This window comes from Salvelinus fontinalis, chromosome 5, assembly GCF_029448725.1.
Source record: "Salvelinus fontinalis isolate EN_2023a chromosome 5, ASM2944872v1, whole genome shotgun sequence".
NCBI classification, from domain to species: domain Eukaryota; kingdom Metazoa; phylum Chordata; class Actinopteri; order Salmoniformes; family Salmonidae; genus Salvelinus; species Salvelinus fontinalis.
In genome coordinates, this window is record NC_074669.1 from 42,089,368 (window position 1) to 42,112,872 (window position 23,505).

General features: G+C 43.7%; 2 protein-coding genes across 3 annotated transcripts in view; one reads left to right on the top strand and one right to left on the bottom strand.

Moving 5' to 3' along the window:
- Positions 1–23,505, bottom strand: part of sh3gl2a (SH3 domain containing GRB2 like 2a, endophilin A1) — a gene marked incomplete in the record, with an annotated part of 696,881 nt that overhangs the window by 67,701 nt on the left and 605,675 nt on the right.
- LOC129855621 (calcium uniporter protein, mitochondrial-like) overlaps positions 1,191–23,505 on the top strand; it is a 25,545-nt gene continuing 3,230 nt past the window's right edge. The window contains exons 1-4 of one of the 2 annotated variants that reach the window (XM_055923488.1): positions 1,191–1,545; positions 21,940–22,012; positions 22,312–22,482; positions 23,198–23,302. In XM_055923488.1, coding sequence (XP_055779463.1) covers positions 1,429–1,545; positions 21,940–22,012; positions 22,312–22,482; positions 23,198–23,302 — 466 coding nt within the window. In that variant the 5' untranslated portion in view covers positions 1,191–1,428. Of the gene's footprint in view, positions 1,546–21,087; positions 21,115–21,939; positions 22,013–22,311; positions 22,483–23,197; positions 23,303–23,505 lie in introns of those variants that run through there. The other variant, XM_055923489.1, reaches the window with a different exon arrangement.

The following is a 23,505-nucleotide window of genomic DNA, read 5'->3' on the forward strand; positions in this document are numbered from 1 at the left end:
ATAGACATAATAGGATATAAACATTATAGGATATAGACATTCTAGGATATAGACATTCTAGGGTATAGACATTCTAGGATATAGACATTCTAGGATATAGACATTCTAGGATATAGACATTCTAGGATATAGACATTCTAGGGTATATATATTCTAGGATATAGACATTCTACGATATAGACATTCTAGGATAAAGACATTCTAGGGTATATATATTCTAGGATATAGACATTCTAGGATATAGACATTCTACGATATAGACATTCTAGGATATAGACATTCTAGGATATAGACATTCTAGGATATAGACATTCTAGGGTATAGACATTCTAGGGTATAGACATTCTAGGATATAGACTTTATATTAGCTACACACACACACACACGCGCGCGTACACACAATTACACTCTCTCTCTCTCTCTCTCTCACACACACACACACACACACACACACACACACACACACACACACACACACACACACACACACACACACACACACACACACACACACACACACACACACACACACACACACACACACACACACACACACTCTCTCTCTCTCTCTCTCTCTCTCTCTCTGTGATGTTAAAATATTAATGAAGCACATGCAGTGGCTGGATCAATAGCGTGGGCAACTTTCCCAGTCTGTACAGGTTGGCTGTGCTACAGTAGATTGCCATTTTGTACCACCGACCAGATGGATGACGATATTAATAGTTCATATAGCTGGGAATGAGGCCCTTGCAAATGACTCCGCTATTGACCACCAGACACACACACACACACACACAAACACACACACACCTTTTTGTAGTCTATATTATCCCAGCAGTGGGTTTGAAATATGTCATTTTATATGTCATTGTACTTCCTTAACCTCTAACAGAATCGATTGCTTTAATAAAACCTCTACTGGAAGCCCATTATGTTGATTGAAAACTCAAATATTCTAAAAGGAATCCACTCTTCATGCTATATTATATAAGATACGGTATTATTAAAATCATGTGTTTGTAAAACGATAGGCCGACATTTATACTGTAATTGAATAGAAATCAAATTCATCCAATTTGACATGTATTCTTTTTAGTTTTTATGACATTCTATTCTGACATGTCGCCATGCTGCATGGCCCATTCATACCCGACCTCTACTATTGCGACATCCACCAAAGGGAAGAGAATAAAGTCTGTCACGCGGGCGCGCTCTGCTTGTCACCACTGACTGCTGCACACGAGGAAACGGTACACTGCTCTCTCTCCGGCTGTGCTCAGACCCTATCTCTTATCTCATCCGCCCTCGGTCTGTTTACACACTAAACAGTCCGTTGTTGACTGGAAGACAATACGAAGATCCTGCTTCTAGGCAGGTTTTCTACAAGTGTTCTACTGCTCAGTATGCCAGAACGCATGGACTAATTTAATGACGATGGCTTCGTTGCGAATGGTCGCCAAACTCCGGGCTGGAGTTGTCGGATGTTCTAAACCGTTCCGCTACGCACTCAAAACAACCCGATCTCCGGTGAAATTACTGCATACGGTAAACTGAAACTACTGTGTGGGAGTAGTGAAAGGAGAGTGGTACGTTGTAACAAGACTTTATAGATGGGACCGCCACGTCGTTATGTAGACATCCAAACTAGTGTTTTGTGTCTTCACAAGTTTTGCACAGTAGTCTGTTATTGTAGGCCTGCACTGTACATGCTCTGATGGTTTGGGAAACCGGTTATAGAGTTCCAATGAACTGTCAAATAGTGAGATTGTTGAGCGAGGGTGTTATGCATGTCGTTGTTTCAAATATTTTAGTCGTCGTTTCCATCGTAAACTGCACTACTTTGAAGTACACTAGGTTGTAACAGAATTACGGATCCTTGAATATCAATAGGCCTACCGTGAATTTTTTATATATATAGATAGGCAGTCTAGAGAATACAGTGATGCATTTCAATTAGCAAAGCATTGAATCAAGAGAGGGTTTTCCCATCATTCCATCACGTCTTGACATGTTGTTAAATGAGGACTAAATAGCTTTCCTCTCTCTGAATATAGTCATATAATGTACTGAAACTGAATGCAGAAGACCGGTTGGTGGTCACACACACACACACACACACACACACACACACACACACACACACACACACACACACACACACACACACACACACACACACACACACACACAGCAACCCTTGAATTGAATGATTCTCTCTCGCTCTGTCTCTTTGTCCTCTTCCCCTCTTGGTGTCACTGTCCTTAGCTTCAGATGACTGCACTAAGGTGTCACCTATTCCATGCACAATGAATAAGTTACTGGAAGAGCTCAGTGATTTCCTAACTAGAATGTCAACACCATGTCACCCAGAGTGTTGGCATGACAATGAATAATAATCCGTAGTCCCCTAGGCCTACTGGTAGGTGACACTAATGAGGTTCTTCTCCAAGTTAATGAAGATCGCAATGTGAATTATGTGAAACCTCATCCGTGTGTCAGATTAATATAAACGTCATGCAACACGTGTGTGTGTGTGGCCTCCTTAATTAACTGTTTACTGTTTCATTAGAATGATGGCCGTCTGGCAGACACCAGTCAGCAAAGCACAAGAGTGTTGTTAGGTCTCTCCAAGGAAGGTGCAGCCAGCCGTGCCAATATCACATAGGATGTCTTGGCCCGGGGCCGGAGGGATCGTTTAATGTACCTTGATCCCAGTAGACATGTCCCAGTACCACCCATACCTTACTACTGCCACTGTACTGTATCTCTGTCTCTCTGCCCCTGCACTTCTTGCAAGACAGCTAGGTCATTCTGTGGGGAATTACATTTGTGCAATGTCATCACATATGGTGAATAAACTAAGTGTACAAAACATTCCATGACACAGACTGACCAGGTGAATCCAGGTGAAAGCTATGATCCCTTATTGATGTCACTTGTTAAATCCACTTCAATCAGTGTAGATGAAGGGGAGGAGACCTGTAAAATAAGGATTTTTAAGCCTTGAGACAATTGAGAATGTGTGCCATTCAGAGGGTGAATGGGCAAGACAAAAGATGAAAGTGAATGGGGTATGGTAGTAGGTGTCTTGGTTTCTGTCAAGAACCGCAACGCTGCTGGGTTTTTCACGCTGAGCAGTTTCTTCTTCGTCTCAAGAATGGTCCACCACCCAAAGGACATCCATCCAACTTTACACAACTGTGGGAAGGAAGCATTGGAGTCAACATGGGCCGGCATCCCTGTGGAAAGCTTTCGACACCTTGTAGAGTCAATGCCCCGACGAATTGAGGCTGTTCTGAGGGCAAAAGGTGGGGTGGTGTAACTCAATATTAGGAAGCTGTTCCTAATGCGGGGTATACTCAGTGTACAATTACCCCACATCACTGTCAGCCAGAATGGAAAGGGGAGTTGAGTTTTCATAGTCACACATCAATGACTATCACCACAGGACGTGTGGGTAGATTGATTCTCTTGTGAGCGCAGCTCCGCTCCGGACGGGGAAGGTCATCAAAGCATCAACATGACACTGATAGAGCGTCGTCATCTGGTTGTCACGTAGCCAGTCCCCCCTCCCAGACACCGACAGATGCACACACAGTGTTTATCTGCTCCTGACAGGCCCTCTTGTCTGTTGAGTCAGTGTGTAATTGAGAGGCTTTTATCCATCTAGAGCCGTGATTGGAGGGAATTACAGGAGTCAGTCGTCCAATCACTAGACCTGACTGGCTGCCCATCTATCTGTTTGTCAGCAGGGAACCGTTTGTGTAATTAATGCTTGGATAAGCTTATTTACTATTATGTATTGATTTATTTTTCCCTCTTTATGCGGTGCGCGCTGCACAGAACACTGGAAGAATTATCACAGTGAATTATTTTAATGTTTGTTTATGTGTCAATTAATCCCGTAAGGGATGGGTTGCCAACTGGTGATTTGACACGAAAATAAAATGTCATTCATTCATACATCGTCTTCTCAATGGACAATATGGGTAGTAGCGTATTCCTCGGTCTCCTTTTCGAAACATATCCACCAACTGAATAGGACCCCTGATGCGATCTTTCTCGATTTAATATGGAACAGCCCAGACTCCTCACCTCAGAGTGCTGAGCATTAAAGAGTTTAAAACCCAGAAGTGCGTGATTAGCTACTGCAGACTGCAGTAAAAGGATGTGGTGTTTGGAAAGGAAAACCCCTGGGGTTATTTTTAACTATGTATTAGTCATTGAAGCGTGCATGATTCCAGACTGTCAGTGCCACTTCCCTTCTTTATCTGCCTTTGTGAAACGAGAGCACGGTGGTTCGACCCAGATAAGCTAAGAGGAAAAATGCTGACTTGGGACGAGGAGGAGTAACGGGGTATATGAATACAGGCTGTATGTCCTTCAATATGTCCTTACACATGTCCAGGGGGTATAAGCCAAACATTAACAGCAGGAAGCTAGGAGCTTGGATCTACTCTGCTCTCCTCTCTCTCTCTCTCTCTCTCTCTCTCTCTCTCTCTCTCTCTCTCTCTCGCTCTCTCTCGCTCTCTCTCTCTCTCTCTCTCTCTCTCTCTCTCTCTCTCGCTCTCTCTCGCTCTCTCTCGCTCTCTCTCGCTCTCTCTCGCTCTCTCTGTCTCTCTCTCTCTGTCTCTGTCTTTCTGTCTCTCTCTCTCTCTCTCTGTCTTTCTGTCTGTGGCTATCATAACAATGATGACTCAGATAGATAATAACAATAATAATAATAATAGGAAAGATAATAATACTCAATGAGTAATAACAATGAACAGGACAATACAGAAAGAAATGAATGAGGACAACAATTAAGTAGTTCAGAAAGACAGTTAGCAATGTTATTATGGGTGTGGCAGGAGGTTACATATATTGCAGGTAATATGGCTCAAAGAATTCTGTCTCTCGCTCTCTCAGCACACCCCACACTGCAACAATGTGTGGTGGCTTTAGCAACACGGGTCATATTTCATATTACAGTATGACAGTAATTGGGAGACTGGGGAGCCAGAGCGCCATGGTATCAAAACCACTCAACCACTCTATCCATCCATCGTTATTCTAGCCACCCATGCTGCCTTTTGCATGGCATTTGCCTGAGGGCTGAAGCTATAGGTACTCCTTTGTCAGATCTCCATTGGATAAAATCAGCTGTTGTATAGTGGGCTGTCATTTTAAAGGTTTATGGCTGCATATTGCTACCACTGCACTCCCATATTCCTGGTTTATAACCAGAGCCTATTGGGGATTTATCCGGATTTAATGGGAAATGTGGGTTGCCAAATAATATCCTCCAAAAAGCCAGGAGAATGGAGTTGTAATTTCACTCTCTGCTTAACTGTTGGCCCACACAACAACAAACTATGAGGATGGTAATGATGGATGTTCCTATGAATCTGTAGTGAGAGAGTGAGAGAGCGAGACCCCCCCCCCCCCTCCCCCCATGAGTGGGCAGCTGCAGAGCAAGAACTAGCCAGCTCACTGTCACTAATTCACCTCCAGCTAAACCAGACTTGTCAGAAGCCATTAGTTGTAGTATCCAGCCTTATTCCACACTCAATGTTACCATCATTGCTTTCTTCAGTTCTATACAGCCTCCTAGTCAAGTGTCCATCCTGCTATTCCATTTGTGTAACCGTAATTGTTTTGCTCAGGTCTGCACCACTAGCTTCAATCACGTAGGCCTTTAAATGCCCTGCAGAACTTGGGCCATTGACAAACCGCTTTTAAACCAGCCTCCTAGTAACAAAAAGATCCATTGTAGTCCGAGGCCAAATACAAACTATTAGTGTAGACTTGATTCATCGCACCCTGGATTTTACAATGTCATGGGAATCAATGTAATGAATGTGGTGTCCGTTTTAGAGACTCTTCATTAGTATTCCCTTCCCCCATCGCACCACACTCCTTTATTATAGAGTAGGGATGTGTCCCAAATGGCACCCTATTACCTATTTAGTGCGCTACTTTTGACCAGGCCCCAACAGTTGGGATGCAGCCTAGCAGTCAGAAGATGGATGGTGGGACGCCACTCAGGCAGAGAGGTTTACGTGTCTACTGTGCTCCCATTCTGTGTGTCAATACCATTCTCTGTGACGGCATCACTACTCGTCTTTGGGAGAGGAATTGACGTGTTGAACGCACCGAACTGTCTGTTCAAACAGCTCAAACACAGCTCAGACACCCATACATACCCCACAAGCCTTGCCACCAGGGGTCTCTTCACAGTCACCAAGTCCAGAATAGACTCTGGGAACCAGACAGTATTACATAGAGCCATGACTACATGGAACTCTCTTCCACATCAAGTAACTCAGTCAAGCAGTAAAATCAGATTTAAAAAGCACAAAGCGCACTGTGAAGACACACACACACTGTAATATTGTAGTATTGTGGATATTATATTGTAGATTTGTAGTATTAGAGTAATGATGTAATTGTGTGTTGTAACTGTTTAACATTAATGGACATTAATACCTACTATTTCATAAATGGGTTGTGACAGAAAAACTGAGTGGTGATATCCCCTGAGAGGCTATTTGTCGCCAGTCTCCATAGGATTTCAGTCCTGTGGTATCCAGTAGAGGCTCAGTTTTCATAGGATTTCAGGCCTGTGGTATCCAGTAGAGGCTCAGTTTCCATAGGATTTCAGTCCTGTGGTATCCAGTAGAGGCCCAGTTTCCATAGGATTTCAGTCCTGTGGTATCCAGTAGAGGCTCAGTTTCCATAGGATTTCAGTCCTGTGGTATCCAGTAGAGGCTCAGTTTCCATAGGATTTCAGTCCTGTGGTATCCAGTAGAGGCTCAGTTTCCATAGGATTTCAGTCCTGTGGTATCCAGTAGAGGCTCAGTTTCCATAGGATTTCAGTCCTGTGGTATCCAGTAGAGGCCCAGTTTCCATAGGATTTCAGTCCTGTGGTATCCAGTAGAGGCTCAGTTTCCATAGGATTTCAGGCCTGTGGTATCCAGTAGAGGCTCAGTTTCCATAGGATTTCAGTCCTGTGGTATCCAGTAGAGGCTCAGTTTCCATAGGATTTCAGTCCTGTGGTATCCAGTAGAGGCCCAGTTTCCATAGGATTTCAGTCCTGTGGTATCCAGTAGAGGCTCAGTTTCCATAGGATTTCAGGCCTGTGGTATCCAGTAGAGGCTCAGTTTCCATAGGATTTCAGTCCTGTGGTATCCAGTAGAGGCCCAGTTTCCATAGGATTTCAGTCCTGTGGTATCCAGTTAGAGGCTCAATTGAGGTATTATTGAGATGCATTCTCCTCCAATTGGAGTTTCTGCCTTTTTGAAGTTCTTTACCTCAGGGAATTAAAATTCAAAGAGTGTAAAATGTGTTTTACCTATCCATATTCTAACCTTCAGAACGATACACTGGTGTTAAAGATTTGATCAGATATAGTTAGTCTACAACAAATAGGAATTACAACAGTATTGACATTAACATACTATTTTCAGGCCATGCCAAGTAGTCTTGGACGGTATACCGTGTCTCGGGGTTATTTTGACGTACCGACGGTATGCTTTTCAATACCGCCAATTAAAAACATTTCTATTGTATGTTTACAAGTGGCACACGGAGCGAACGTGACAATTCACTGTTGAGCAGCACAAGAGAGGTGATTCACTACTAATGTTTTCCCGCTAAATATCTTAACCCTAAGTTAACTATCTAACTATTTTCTCCAGCTCAGAGCTCCAGCTATACATTTGGTGTGCTAACTTGCTAGCTATAGGTGGCTAGCTTGCAAAATCACCCTGTGTTATAGAAGTTCACAAACTCTCTCTTCAAAAGTTGTCAAAACTGTCACCCAACAGAGAAGAATGTCTTATTGCCTCAGTGTCAGATTGCTGTCTGGTTACTCTGTCTGTCGGCTGGTTGGTTGATTGGCTGGTTGGTTGGTTGATTGGCTGGTTGGTTGGTTGGTGCTCTCCACTGCATAGCAATGGAGGCTGCTGAGGGGAGGACGGCTCATAATAATGCCTGGAATGGTATCAAACATGTGGGTTCCATTCCATTGAATCCATTCCAGCCATTACTATGAGCCGTCCTCCCCTCAGCAGCCTCCACTGCTATGCAGGTTGGCGGGTTTGTGGGGTCAACCTGCTATCATTGTCTAGGCCTTTAACTAAAGAGTTAAGAAGACATCGCTGGTTCAGTTGCTCTATTAGAATGGAACCTTTTTCTGCCAAGCGTGATAAATAGTGTAATTTGCATATACGTTTTGGAATGAATCTAAAATGTTTAATTGAAGATCTTGGAACGAAGGCAAGATTATGCGACAACTATGCACACTGTTCCACAACGGTTATTTTCTGCTCTCATATGCCATGCTACCAACTGACAGTCTGAATATACCTCGTATTACTCAAGGAAGGAAGCTGATAAGCAAGAAAAGTGCTTGTCATTTTCTGCCTGTAACTGTCATTGTAAGAGGCAAGCCACTGGCCATCCAATGTGCAGTTACATATTTTAAGAGGAATCTCCTGAAAGAATATCTATTTGTGAAAAACAAAAAGGTGGATTCTCTTCAGTTTTTCAATCTCTTTCGGGAAGCAATTGTCAGTGACACTGTCAAAATCAAATCAAATCAAGTTTATTGGTCACATGCACATTTAGCAGATGTTACTACGGATGTAGCAAAATGTTTGTGTTCCTAGTTCCAACAGTACAGTAGTATCTAACAATACACACATCTAAAAGTAAAGTATGGAATTAAGAAATATAGAAATATCAGGACGAGCAATGTCGGAGTGGCATTGACTAAATACAGTAGAATAGAATACTGTATTTACATATGAGATGAGTAACGCAGTATGTAAACATTATTAAAGTGGCCAGTGATTCCATGTCTCCGTATATAGGGCAGCAGCCTCTAAGGTGCAGGGTTGAGTAGCCGGCTAGTGATTGCTGATGAATATGATTGTGTGGTGAGTTGTTACGAAACCCACTTAACTGGCAGGTAGCTAGGCCTAGATATCTACTACCCACTTACCCACTTCTATTCCTGACACACGCTTAATATATTGTTAATCTACTCTGCATTTCAACTAGGACTTGAATACAGCAGCTGACCCTTAGCTACTGCAGTCTGTTGTCTTAACAGTAACCTCCCTATAAAGAGTCATTCAAAACAATGAACTGCTCCAAACAGTATCAAAACAGAATTCAGACCAATATGTAATATGTCTGTTGCAGTACGTAGAGGAATAAAAACTCTTCACGTTCCAGCTCTCTATCATTTTTGCTTTATCACCATGTCCCCTGAAGTATGCAGAACACCCGTTTAGCGAGCTGTCATGGGGAGGGCGTCCTATACTCATCCAACCTGCCTGACCATTACATCCGCCTCTCACCACCCTCTCTCTGCATGCTGCCTTTCCCTTTCTCTTTATGTTTTAGTCTTTCTTCTCTCTCCCTCTCTATGTTCTCACTCAGCTGTCTTTCCAATCGTTGCTCACTCTCCTTCTCTCTCCATATTTCTGCTCCCTCTCTCTCTCCATGTTCTCACAGCTGCATTTCCAATTGTTGTCCCCTCCCTCCCTCTCTCTCTCCCCACTCTCTTTCGCTCTCCCTCCCTCTTTTTCTCTCTAAGAGAACGTTGTCGAAAGGAAAGCGAGAAGATAAATGCCTTGACGCAAATCACTTTCATGGTACAGTGCAGCCTGAGCTCATGACAGCAGCCGGTAATGTGGTTTGTCCATCCCTCTGTTTTTCATCCCTGGCCCCTAGAACTGTTTATTACATGGGAACCATTCAGAAGGTCAAATAGGGGCTGCTTGTATTTGTCCTGTTTCACACAAGTGCAAATGTCTAACCTGTACAGTGTAATGAAATTCAAATGTTTTTTGTAAAAGTGCAATATGCGCCATGTAAAAAAGTTAACGTTTAAGTTCCTTGCTTAGAACATATGAAGGCTGGTGGTTCAATATTCCCAGTAAAGAAATATTAGGTTGCAGTTATTATAGGAATTATGACGCGTCGACTATTTCTCTCTGTACCGTTTGTATTTCATATACCTTTGTCTATTGGATGTTCTAATATTGGATGTTCTAATAGGCACTATAGTATTGCCGGCCTAATCTCAGGAGTTGATAGGCTTGAAGTCATAAACAGCGCTGTGATCAAGCATTACTAAGAGCTGCTGGCAAACGCAGTAAAGTTTGAATGAATGCTTACGAGGCTTGCTGCTGCCTACCACCGCTCAGTCAGACTGCTCTATCAAATCATACTTAATTATAATATAATAAACACAGAAATACGAGCCTTTGGTAATTAATATGGTCAAATCCAGAAACTATCATTTCGGAAAAACTAAATGTTTATTCTTTCATTGAAATACGAACCATTCCGTATTTTATCAAACAGGTGGCAACCCTAAGTTTAAATATTGCTGTTACATTGCACAACCTTCAATATTATGTCATAATTATGTACAATTCTGGCAAATTAGTTCGCAACGAGCCTGGCGGCCCAAACTGTTGCATATACCCTGACTCTGCATGCAATGAACGCAAGAGAAGTGACACAAATTCCCTAGTTAATATTGCCTGCTAACATGAATTTATTTTAACTAAATATGCAAGTTTAAAAAAAATATACTTCTGTGTATTGATTTTAAGAAAGGCAAAAGATGTTTATGGTAAGGTACATTCGTGCAACGATTGTGCTTTTTTCGCGAATGCGCCTTTGTTAAATCATCACCCGTTTGGCGAAGTAGGCTGTGATTCGATGATAAATTAACAGGCACCGCATTGATTATATGCAACACAGGACATGCTAGTTAACCTAGTAATATCATCAACTATGTGTAGTTATGTGAAGATTGATTGTTTTTTATAAGATAAGCTAGCAACTTACCGTGGCTCCTTACTGCACTTACGTAACAGGTGGTCAGCCTGCCGCGCAGTTTCCTCGTGGAATGCAATGGAATCAGCCATAATCGGCGTCCAAAAATGCCGATTACCAATTGTTATGAAAACTTGAAATCGGCCCTAATTAATCGGCCATGCCAATTAATCGGTCGACCTCTACTTGATATTGGTGGGAACTGAAACACGCTGTCGATCCAGACCATCCCAAACATGCTCAATGGGTGACATGTCTGGTGAGTATCCAGGCCATGGAAGAACTGGGACATTTTCAGCTTTCAAGATTTGTGTACAGATGCTTGCGTGCCGTGTATTATCCTGCTGAAACATGAGGTGATGGCGGCGGATGAATGGGACGACAATGGGCCTTATGTCTGCGTTCAAATTGCTTATCCCTGCCCAGACCAGAACCCCATCGCCACCATGGGGCCCTCTATTCACAACGTTGACATCAGCAAACCGCTCGCCCACACCACGCCTTACACATGAGGCTCCCGAGTGTCACAGAGGTGTAAGGCACTGCATCTCCGTGCAAGAGGCATCACTACAGTCCCTGGTTCAAATCCAGGCTGAATCACATCCGACTGGGATTGGGAGTCCCATCGGGCGGCGCAATTGGCCCAGCATTGTCCGGGTTTGGCAGGGGTAGGCTGTCATTGTAAATAATATTATTTTTTCTTAACTGGCTTACCTAGTTAAATAAAGTTTTGCCAAATTCTCAAAAATGACAGAGGTGGCTTATGGTAGAGAAATTAACATTCAATTCTCTGGCAACAACTCTGGTAGACATTCCTGCAGCCAGCATGCCAATTGCTGCTGTACTGAACCTCAATTTGAGACGTCTCTGGCATTGTGTTGTGTGACAAAACTGCACATGTATTATCCCCAGCACAAGGAGCTGCTTATTCAGCTTCTTCATATGCCACACCTGTCAGGTGGATGGATTATCTTGGCAAAGGAGAAATGCTCACTAACAGAGAAGTAAACACATTTGCTCACAATTTGAGACAGACTTTTCTATGATGCACATAGCGATATGGTCTCGGAAAAGGCGGCAATTAAACAGCGCACTCTGAACCGGGAACAGCAACCCCTGTCTAACGGGGGAGAAAGCGCATTTGTTATAAAATTCTATTATTTTTATTTGTGTTGCACAATTGTTCTTAATATAACCATATACAATTTCAGTAGCAGGTCTTAGTGATGGACTGCCTTCTCCACGGCCTCCACAATGGATCATTCCACTCAGACAGGCGCCAATCATATTTTTTGTTGTTGTGTTACTGCTCTACTAAAGGAATCTTGTTCGACCAACAGCCTATCGACCAGTCATCTAAATGGGTTCAGCCCTAGAACTAGCAACCTTTTGGTTACTGGCCCAACGCTCTAACCGCTAGGCTACCTGCTGCCAGATAGTCTTTGTTTCCCGGGCCATGTCCAGCTGCATGGATAAACCATCCTTCTGGTCAGTCAGCCAGGGATGGGTGGACCCAGACTGGCCACGCCATTGGTTGGTGCTAAATTCCAGTACAGATCGCCCCATAGCCCCTGGTACTGTACCACCTAGACACTCTTGTAAATGAGAGAGGATTTGTCAGAGCTGGGTGGGTGTGAGGTGGACCCAGACTGGCCCCACTATTGGTCTGTTGGTGCTGAATTCCAACTCAAACACAAAGCCCCTAGTCCTTTGTCACTCCTGTAGATGAGAAATGATTTGATAGGTTTAAGCCGAATGCAATTGCTCAACCATTTCTTCTGATAGGTTGGTATGTTGCTTGCACCCATCAGAGACGTTCAGATCTACAGGAGTGCCTATTGGGGGAAAGTGGGAAAGGGACCATTCAGCATGAGATGGTGTTGGAACCCTGGGTCGTGGTACAGTGGGTGGTGGGTACTGAAACAGGGCCCCCATGAGGGGCCATAGCCCAGCCTGTGACAGGAGCCATAATAACTGGGTCTGGTCCTGCCTGTTTGCTTGCCTGTTTGCCTGCCTGCCTGCCTGTTAGCCTGCCTGCCTGCCTGCCGGTTTGCCTGCCTAGGTGCTGGGCTCTAGGCGGCTGGCCACTAGAGAAATTAACCAGCCAGCCTGTGACTGTCACCAATCAATCACCATGATGTCCCCTGATGAACACTACTGGCTATGGCTGCTCCACCTCACTAAGGAGGAAAGGACAGTTTATCACCAAGCTGCAGCTGTACTGACCCTCTGAAAACCAACTGTATTTCTGGCCTGGACTCCAAACTGATAGTGGTGAAACAGAGCATATCACTTTGAACTGCTGGTGGACCGTATACAGGTGAAGGAGGAAAGGACAGTTAATCACGATGCCACTGTACTGTGTCTGACTGCGAACAAACCACTCAAAATGAATATAGTTCCTCTGGGGTGGAATCTGTTCCATCATGCAGTCTATTGTTTTGAGAAATGGAAAATGACATTTGGAGATAAGAAATGAGAGATGAAGGAACAGAAGTTGAGAAATATCAGCTCTGTTCCTTGAAGGAGTCACAGAATGTGTGAATGTCACCGGCGGGCCGGGGCGTTGTGGCTGCAGCAGTTACCTCAACACCGTGCATACTGATTGGATGAGGGCGGCAGGGGAGAGAGAGAGGGGGGGATTTGTGTGTTTTGATTTCACAGGCGGTGAGATGTGGGGAAGAGTGCACGTCTAATTGAACGCCGCTGGTGATGCTGATGGAGTCCCTCTTGTTTGAATTGCACTTGACTTGACCCGTGTCTGGCTGAGGGCTAAATGAGTGGCTCATCTAAACCCCCAGGTGCTTGGCTGGGAAGTAGGAAACGTGCAGGATTATTCATCCTATAGCTCTTAGTGAAGGCCGATACGTTCTGTCACCCCACTGATATATGAAGGGAATACTGTATTACGGTATTCATTCTATAGCTCCGAGTGTGTTGCTGTTCCACCATGACAGTCATCTCCCATTGTATGTGTTGTATGATGGGAACGGTGCAACACGGCATGGAACCCGACTGCTTACAGATTTCCAGGTGTTGAATTCGCTGTCGTCAGCAGTATGTCCCGATGCACGGCGCATCTTCACCCCAGAGATAAATGACCTCGGCCTCTGAGTTTGACGCTTGGCTCCTTAGCCGTGCACTTTTCATATCTTTTCATATCTATAAAACACACACACACAACAGACAAACGCACACATGCATACACACAAGCGTAGACAAACAAATGTGCTCACACACACACACACACACACCACGGTCACACACGCACGCACACACAAACACACGAACGTCACAGTGCTCAAATGCCTCTCCAGTCCCCGTCACCACAAAAAGCATTTCACTAATGAGAACGATAGAAGGGAGGGAATATTTTGCCTCTGAATTGCGGCTGTGGCCACTAGTGCTTGACTGAATGCACAATGTGACCGTTTGAGTGTTTTTAGAACACAATGCCCGCACTGGAGTAAATAATGTGGGCATTTACATATATTCCAACAGATCACAATAGTGCCTAATTTATCATAACCACTACAGATAACAAATCCTAATTGCTAAATTGCCCCGTATACTGTATATTCAGTCATTTAAAAAAAACAAGTGCCATTTAAGATTAATTTATTGAATCTGTAATATCAACTGGTTATATTATATCGTGGAACACAGTGGCCTGGAACACAGTGGAGCTTGTAGACGCCTATGGCTGTGCAATGGCAGAGCCTTGTTTCGTTCATTTAGCAGACAAGACGCTCTTATTTCTTGAGCCCTTACCACAGTCAAGACACAACTATTTTATAGTAAAAACAGACATTATGTAATAGAACAGAATAAAATGGAACAGAATATTTTTCCAAATAACAATAGTTGCCAGTGTGAATGATACACATTTCGTGCCTGGTACAGTTATTCTCTGTGATCATTTAAAACGGGGCTCAATTTGGAGAGTTGAAATCTGTCTTTTCCATATACAGACGTTTTTTTTTACTCCCTTTTTCTCCCCAATTTCGTGGTATCCAACTAAAAAAGAGATTATGTAATACAACAGAATAAAATGGAACAGAATATTTTTCCAAATAACAATAGTAGTTACTATCTTGTCTCATCGCTGTAACTCCCATACGGGCTCGGGAGAGACGAAGGTCGAGAGCCATGCGTCCTCCGAAACACAACCCAACCAAGCCGCACTGCTTCTTAACACAACGCGCCTCCAACCCGGAAGCCAGCCGCACCAATGTGTCAGAGGAAACACTGTGCACCTAGCGTCCTGGTCAGCGTGCCTTGCGCCCGGCCCGCCACAGGAGTCGCTAGTGCGCGATGAGACAAGGATATCCCTACTGGCCAAACCCTCCCTAACCCAGACGACGCTGGGCCAATTGTGCATCGCCCCATGGATCTCCCGGTCGCGGCCGGCTGCGACAGAACCTGGGCTCGAACCCAGAGTCTCTGGTGGCACAGCTTAGACCTTAGACCACTGCACCACCCGGGAGGCCCATATACAGATGTTTGATTTAGTTTATTCTGCCTGCTGCTTTGGGATGTTCAAAATGGATGAACAATTCCACATTGAACACTGCATGGCGATGAGTTACGGCCACGAAATCTATTTGGAGAGTAGGTATACACTTACCCGGTGTAGGGTGCAGTTTTTTCGGAATGGGACGTTAAACAGGTGTCCTGAGTCTCTGTGGTCACTAAACGATCCCATGGAACTTATCATAAGAGTAGAGGTGTTAACCCCGGTGTCCTGGCAAAAATTCCCAATCTGGCCTTCATACCACCATGGCCACCTAAAAATCCTCAGTTTACAATTGGCTCATTCATTCACCTCCTCTCACCTGTAACTATTCCCCAGGTCGTTGCTGTAAATGAGAAAGTGTTCTCAGTCAACTTACCTGGTAAAATAAGGGTTAAATAAATAATGATTCTGAAGAAAATGTGCTCTTTGTCTTTATCAAACAGTTTTTGTATATTTTCAGTGTGGAACTATGTTTAGGGGGTTTATAGCTCAGGCCAGGGATAGGGATGGGCAACTGGCAGCCCATTTTATATCTACCTTTTTACATTTTGGAACTCAGTTGGGGTCTCAACTTACTGTTGAGAGATAGAATACAGCAGGTGCATTTCGAAATTTGGATGTGCATCAGCTGTCACTTAATTAGCCCATGTCAGCTGTATTTTTTAATATTTTTTTTAAAGATTGGTAAATGAGTCTAGTGGCCAGCTATCTACATTTGTAGTAAGCATAGTGGAATTACCGAGCCCGTTTGATCAACAGTTGTCATATTAAAAACGGCAAGCCTTTGCTTCCACCCTATGGCAAAATGTGTAAAATTGCAGGAAATTAGGTATAAAATTGCTAGCTCTTCCGTTCAAGTACTCAATTACACATGCCCATCCCTAGACGCAAGATAATGAGTTTCAACGAACAGCCAGAAGAGTTCCTACTGAAACCATTGTTTACTGATTATGATTCCAATTATTGAATTGGATTACATTACTGATTACAATTTTGTACAGTTAACTAGTAGGGCCGGGACAATACCAGTATCGCGATACTCGTTAGTATCACGGCAAGGAAACCGAACACAGAGTGGATTTAACTTATTTAGGAAAACAGTTCTAATGTTGGAAAGAAACATCATTATGTTGTCATCCAGAGTCACATTTATTTATTTTCCACCAAGCAATAGCACACACTATTTTACATGCAGCAGGTTTTTATAGGACCTTTGCGATATTGGTATCTTCCCGGGCCCTAGTAACTAGCGGGTTACATTTAGAAAGTAACCTACCCTGCTTATTGCTGGAGCCTGCCCCACTCGAGGCATGGATGTCTCTCGTCTCTTATCAGTGTTTCCTGCCTTCTTACTCTTAACCACTGATGTGTAAGTCTATAGATCTGCCATCCAGTGGCGATTTTAGCATGTAAATCTTGGTGGGGCAAAAAAATGTAAAGTGGGATGCTCCCAGCAAAGCCACTACACAACACAACACTAAACAATACATTCATTGCACTATATCGGTGACCAACAGTGCCCACAAACTGTTAGGGCCTACATCAAGCTATCCCAACAGCAGTCCCAACATCTTACTACTGCTACACCTGGCTATCAGCGGAGCCTTGTCTGGCAGCGAAACAGTTCATTCAGCCTCATTTACTGCCTTTAAAAAACAAAACATAGCTTATATGGCTGACTTGCTTAAACAAATGTGGTTTCTAATGACAATTGAGATGTACAAACTATGGCATAAGGGAACAATGAACGGATAAGAGGCCATCTGTAATTTCGATTAAGACATCAATGAGCGAGCTACGACGGACGTAGTCAATACAACTATTTGTTTAGCACTTTTGAAATGTACAGCGACAGAATTCAGAACATGGACTGTTCTTACAGTGTTCTCCCTGTACACCAAGTCAGAACCATAGGATAAATAAAGGGGCATATAAGCAGAAAATGAAAGCTCTTAGAATATTCGATGATTACATTTCTCTAAAACAGGTTATAGGCTATATTTGCACCACCAAGTCTGAACAGTAGATGAAAAGAAGAGGGGTAAAAAGACCAAATGATTAGGGTGAGGCACATGGGCTACTAACAGATTACTAAACAACATACACTTAGTATTACTTTCTTAGCTACATTATACATATCTCCCAGGCATATTGCATAATTTATGCAGCAACATACAAGACATTTTTGGACTCACCTTATTGTGCTCATTTGAACAGGAAGGGGGCGCGGCAGTCCTTCGTGGGCAAATTTTGTCATCAAAGTCTGGCATTCTTGGATTTATGGTGCTTTCAAAACAACTGGGAACTCGGGGGGAACAAGGTTGAATCATGATGACGTCGTTGCTCTTCAGGTCGTAGCTCTAGAAGGAGGCCAGATTTACAATTCCGAGTTGGATGATCGTTGAAAATGTATTTTTCCAGTCGGAGCTCGTTTATTCACGACTTCCCAGTTGTCTTGAACTCACTGAAGTCAAGTTTTCGCAGTTCTGAGTTAAGTTGTTTTGAGTGCAACACAAATCATGCTTCATTGACAGCATGGCCAATGTTGAATGTTTATCATTTTAAACTTGGAAAAGAGTCCCTTAATCCCAGAACTTGGACCACACAGTCACTCCACTGATTAGCAGGCTAGTGTTTGCTTTGCAATGCTTGCAGTTAGCGACTGATTCCTTCCAAACCACTCATTGTTGAATTTGCGATTTCCAACTTGTTGTGTTTATGGCCGATGCGTTTTTATCTATAATTTCTCTTCATTATTTATTTTCTTATGATAAGATTTAAAAAGGAATGGCCAGTAGACTTGATTCATGATGATGACTGCTAGCTAAGATTTTGAAAGTATGATGTTGACATAATCAGTCCAATCAAAGCTACTGTACATATAACATGATTTGATGTCATTGTATCTGTAGCAAATGACCTTGAGCCTTCTTGGATGGGCACTTCTAATGTAACTCTATGGCCGCACCCAAGGGGCTTGAATTTTCTAGCTCTACCCTTAGACTTGGTGGTGACGTAGTGACCCCATGAGTGACAGAACACTGAGCCAATCACGGCGCAATGCTCTGTATTTTCTGCTGGCTTGCCCCACCACCACAGAAAGCGCTGAGCAAGGCTGAAATCAAATCAAAGTTTATTTGTCACATGCGCCGAATACAACAGGTGTAGACCTTACAGTGAAATGCTTACTTACAGGCTCTAACCAATAGTGCAAAAAATGTATTAGGTGAACAATACGTAGGTAAAGAAATAAAAACAACAGTAAAAAGACAGTAGCGAGGCTATATACAGATACCGGTTAGTCAGGCTTATTGAGGTAGTATGTACATGTAGATATGGTTAAAGTGACTATGCATAAATGATGAACAGAGAGTAGCAGTAGCGTAAAGAGGGGTTGGCGGGTGGTGGGTGGCGGGACACAATGCAGATAGCCCGGTTAGCCAATGTGCGGGGGCACTGGATGGTCGGGCCAATTGAGGTAGTATGTACATGAATGTATAGTTAAAGTAACTATGCATATATGATAAACAGAGAGTAGCAGCAGCGTAGAAGGGGGGTTGGGGGGGGGGGGGGGGGGGGGGGCACACAATGCAAATAGTCCAGGTAGCCATTTGATTACCTGTTCAGGAGTCTTATGGCTTGGGGGTAAAAACTGTTGAGAAGCCTTTGTGGAGCTGCATTAATAAAGACTACATACAAACATGGTCTCGTTTTTGTTTTCTTGAGTAATGCAGCTCCACAACGGCTTCTCAACAGTTTGAGGCATTTGATCACATTGTTTGCAAACTGATATGAAACATGTATTAATGCCAAAATAACATGCAAAACAGGCAAGCCCACCCCAAAAAATGATTTTTTTGCTAAATTGTGGGTCTCAAAACAGGTGGGGCTCTAATGACGGGTCACCACTGCTCCCATCCCTCTGACCGTATCCCCTGTCCTTTGTGTGGTGTCTCCTGTAGCTATAGCCGTGTACGGATGGCTCCAGCACTCCGCTGCTTTAACTTGATATTGATTGGCTGACAGCCCAGGCTACAGACTGGAAGGTCGAAGAGGAGTGGCTGTCAGATACGCACTCACACCCACTCTGTCAGGTGGCTGTCAGGTCCCTGGATGTCACTGCCGCTGGGACAGAGACTCACAGATTCATTCAACCACCCAGACTCCTTTTCTATTCAACTACAGGAGAAGGAATCCATTTTGAAGAAATCTATTTTTTCACTCTTAAGCTCCTAATACTGACCTTTCCTTGGGGTCAGAAAGTAGTCTACATTCAGTTGAGTAGATATTGACATTTGATCACTTTAAAGTCACGATGTCACACAGTCGGCTTCTAATGCCATCAGAAAGGAATGGTTTGTATTTTCAATAGTCTTTTGGCATTTGATCACTTTAAAGTCACGATGTCACACAGTCGGCTTCTAATGCCATCAGAAAGGAATGGTTTGTATTTTCAATAGTCTTTTGGCATTTGATCACTTTAAAGTCACTCACTGCAGCCACACGCTTTATAGGCTTCCAATACAAGGGGCCTGACTTGGTGTTGCTGGCCAGAAGGTGCTGTAGTGTACATCGTTGGCAAACCCTCCAAGTCCTCTTCTTACCGGGTGGAGTCATTTCCTTTTTATTACCCCCTTTTCTCCCCAATTTTCGTGGTATCCAATCGCTAGTAATTACTACCTTGTCTCATTGCTACAACTCCCGTACGGGCTCGGGAGAGACGAAGGTCGAAAGTCATGCGTCCTCCGAAGCACAACCCAACCAGCCGTACTGCTTCTTAACACAGCGCGCCTCCAACCCGGAAGCCAGCTGCACCAATGTGTCGGAGGAAACACCGTGTACCTGGCCCCCTTGGCTGGCGCGCACTGCGCCCGGCCCGCCACAGGAGTCGCTGGAGCGCGATGAGACAAGGATATCCCTACCGGCCAAACCCTCCCTAACCCGGACGACGCTAGGCCAATTGTGCGTCGCCCCACGGACCTCCCGGTCGCGGCCGGCTGCGACAGAGCCTGGGCGCGAACCCAGAATCTCTGGTGGCACAGCTAGCGCTGCGATGCAGTGCCCTAGACCACTGCGCCACCCGGGAGGCTAGTCATTTCCATTTTAATGGTGTGGATGGGGGTAATGTTCTGTAGCAAGCACATCATTAATTCAACAGTTATGACCTAAAACCCTGATTTATTTCTCACATTTAACACGACCATGTATCTTTACCCACTGTGGTTGAGCGTGTGAGCATGTGTTTAATAGTGGCAGAATGCATGCCTAAGGCATCACAATACTAATTGGGAATTGTGTTGTTATAATTGTAGCACTATACAAAATCTCTTTACACACACACATACATATGATATATATACACACACACACACACACACACATACATATGATATATACACACACACACATACATATGATATATACACACACACACATACATATGATATATATACACACACACACACACACACACACACACATTTTCACAGCTATTACTCTACGTTCTTATCTTACCAGCTCCTTTCATTACTTCCAGGTGCAGTGCCAGCAACGTATTCCCAACCATTAAACCTAATACGCCAAATCATTGTATTACTCAGCACGGGATTAGAAGGGGATCAATCTGTAGTGGGGATGTTGATATGGAAACCTGGAGGCTTTCAGCACCATTTTCTGTCTATTTTCAGGTATTCAAGCATCAGCATTCAGTCTGGTTTAGCCAGGCTAAGTCTCTGTGGCTTCATGTCATGTGGAGATTGGTGAGAGCCAGCCTTTTACCATTACCTCAGTGAAATTGGATAGTGATGGTGGGAGGGATATGATTGTGAATATTAACACGGAATGGTTTTCCATCTTCCATCCAGGCCTAGAAGGTATTGAATATAAGTGGAGAAATGTTGCATCAGCAGAAACGTTGACATGGTGTAGTCAGCAGAACAAATCTGTCGGCTGTAAGGCGTATCTGGGGTTCACGGGGGGTGATGTAGCGAGATAGGCTGCGGTAATGTAATGATGATACAGTTTCTTGGAAATTAGATTCTGGAAATATGTCCTTATCTCAATGTTTATATCACACAGTATCTCAGTAAAATGACTTTTGCAATGACTGGCTACATTTAAAAATGATAATCAAGACACGCCCTGGCAAAACAAAGATGTCACGTAGAATAGAAGCTGGTCGATTTCTGACTCTCATTTTTATCATGTAGAACTTCAAATGTTTGTCTTTCTGTCTTTGGCAGTGTGATCGTTTGCCAAGGGAGGGCTTCTGTTGATACTGATGATATTGAGCTGATAAGCCACTAAGACAGTCTGTTTTTAGTTGCTTTGCCGCCCATGTATGGGACAATCTGCAGAGTTCCTTGTAACAGTATGTTCTGGTGCCTCTCGGGCTGTTCAAAATGTTAATTGGAGACCTATTTCCTGATTTTATGTTATTTGTGTTTCTTAAATGTACAGTATCTGTATTTTGTAAATTGTGTACGAATAGTTCCTTCTGAAAGAGACATTGGTCTGAATGGGACTCCCTGTTTAAAATAAAGGTCAAATAAATCCCTTCTGTAATGTGCTCTCTCTCATTTCAGATCCATCCCAGACAGCCACAGTGGAGTTGTCCTCCCCAAGTGGTCTTCTGCAGTACTGTAGCACCCTCTAGTGGTACGATACTGGCATTACAGTGCACCTTTCTACAATTAATGTATTACTATGGCTGCCTTGACTTTACACACAGTGCAGTTCTTTATTCTACAGTGGCAGCCTATGATGAATGGCTTTAGAATTGTAATCTTTGGTAGACTGTTCATATCACTATGAATAAACGCAGAGACAATCCATATATTGTTGCATGCAATGAGCTCAGTTATTTCAAACGGTGAGAATGAGCTGCAATGTATTTAAACAAAGGGCCATTAACTGCCCATTTTCCCCGGTGTTTTTTTTCTCTGTCTGCGGTCTAGATGTGGTGTTGCAGTATAAACATGGACGTCCGGTGCTGGCTGTGCCACTACCCTCCAGGCAGGAGAGCTGTCTGTTCTTCCTCAGGCCCATGTTAATGACAGTAGGAGACCTCATCCACGACCTGCAGAGAGAAGACCCAGGAGTCACCTCTGCCTCTGTGCTCACCAAGGGTAGGACACACACAAATATGTTGTACACACACACACACACACACACACACACACACACATATGTTGTACACACACACAAATGCAAACATTTTCCCGTATTCATAAAGCATTTTAGAGTAGGAGTGCCTATCTAGGAGCAGTTCCGCCTTTTAGATAATAATGAATATGATTTAATGGACAGGGCAGAACTGATCCTAGATCAGCACGCCTATTCTGAGATACTTTATGAATATGGGCCACTGTCTGTCATGTACACAGACACTATATCCATCTATTATCCTCCTGTCTCCTACAGATGGTGCGCGGGTAGCTAACACCACCTCTATAGACACTATATCCATCTCTTATCCTCCTGTCTCCTACAGATGGTGCGCGGGTAGCTAACACCACCTCTATAGACACTATATCCATCTCTTATCCTCCTGTCTCCTACAGATGGTGCGCGGGTAGCTAACACCACCTCTATAGACACTATATCCATCTATTATCCTCCTGTCTCCTACAGATGGTGCGCGGGTAGCTAACACCACCTCTATAGACACTATATCCATCTATTATCCTCCTGTCTCCTACAGATGGTGCGCGGGTAGCCAACACCACCTCTATAGACACTATATCCATCTATTATCCTCCTGTCTCCTACAGATGGTGCACGGGTAGCTAACACCACCTCTATAGACACTATATCCATCTATTATCCTCCTGTCTCCTACAGATGGTGCACGGGTAGCTAACACCACCTCTATAGACAATCTCCTGGACAAAGACTTCCAGCTCCTCATCAATGATGCTGTATACAACATCCACTCCCCTGAAAGAGGTAAATCAACTCTTTCCCAAAACATTGGAAGTTTAAACAGTTTAAGAGATAATGATGATGATGATGATGATGATGATATAATAATAAATGCCATTTAGCAGCCGCTTTTATTCTGAAACGACTTAGTCGTGCATGTTTACATTTTAAGTATGGTTGGTCCCGAGAATCGAACCCACTATCCTGGCGTAGCAGGCAACATGCTC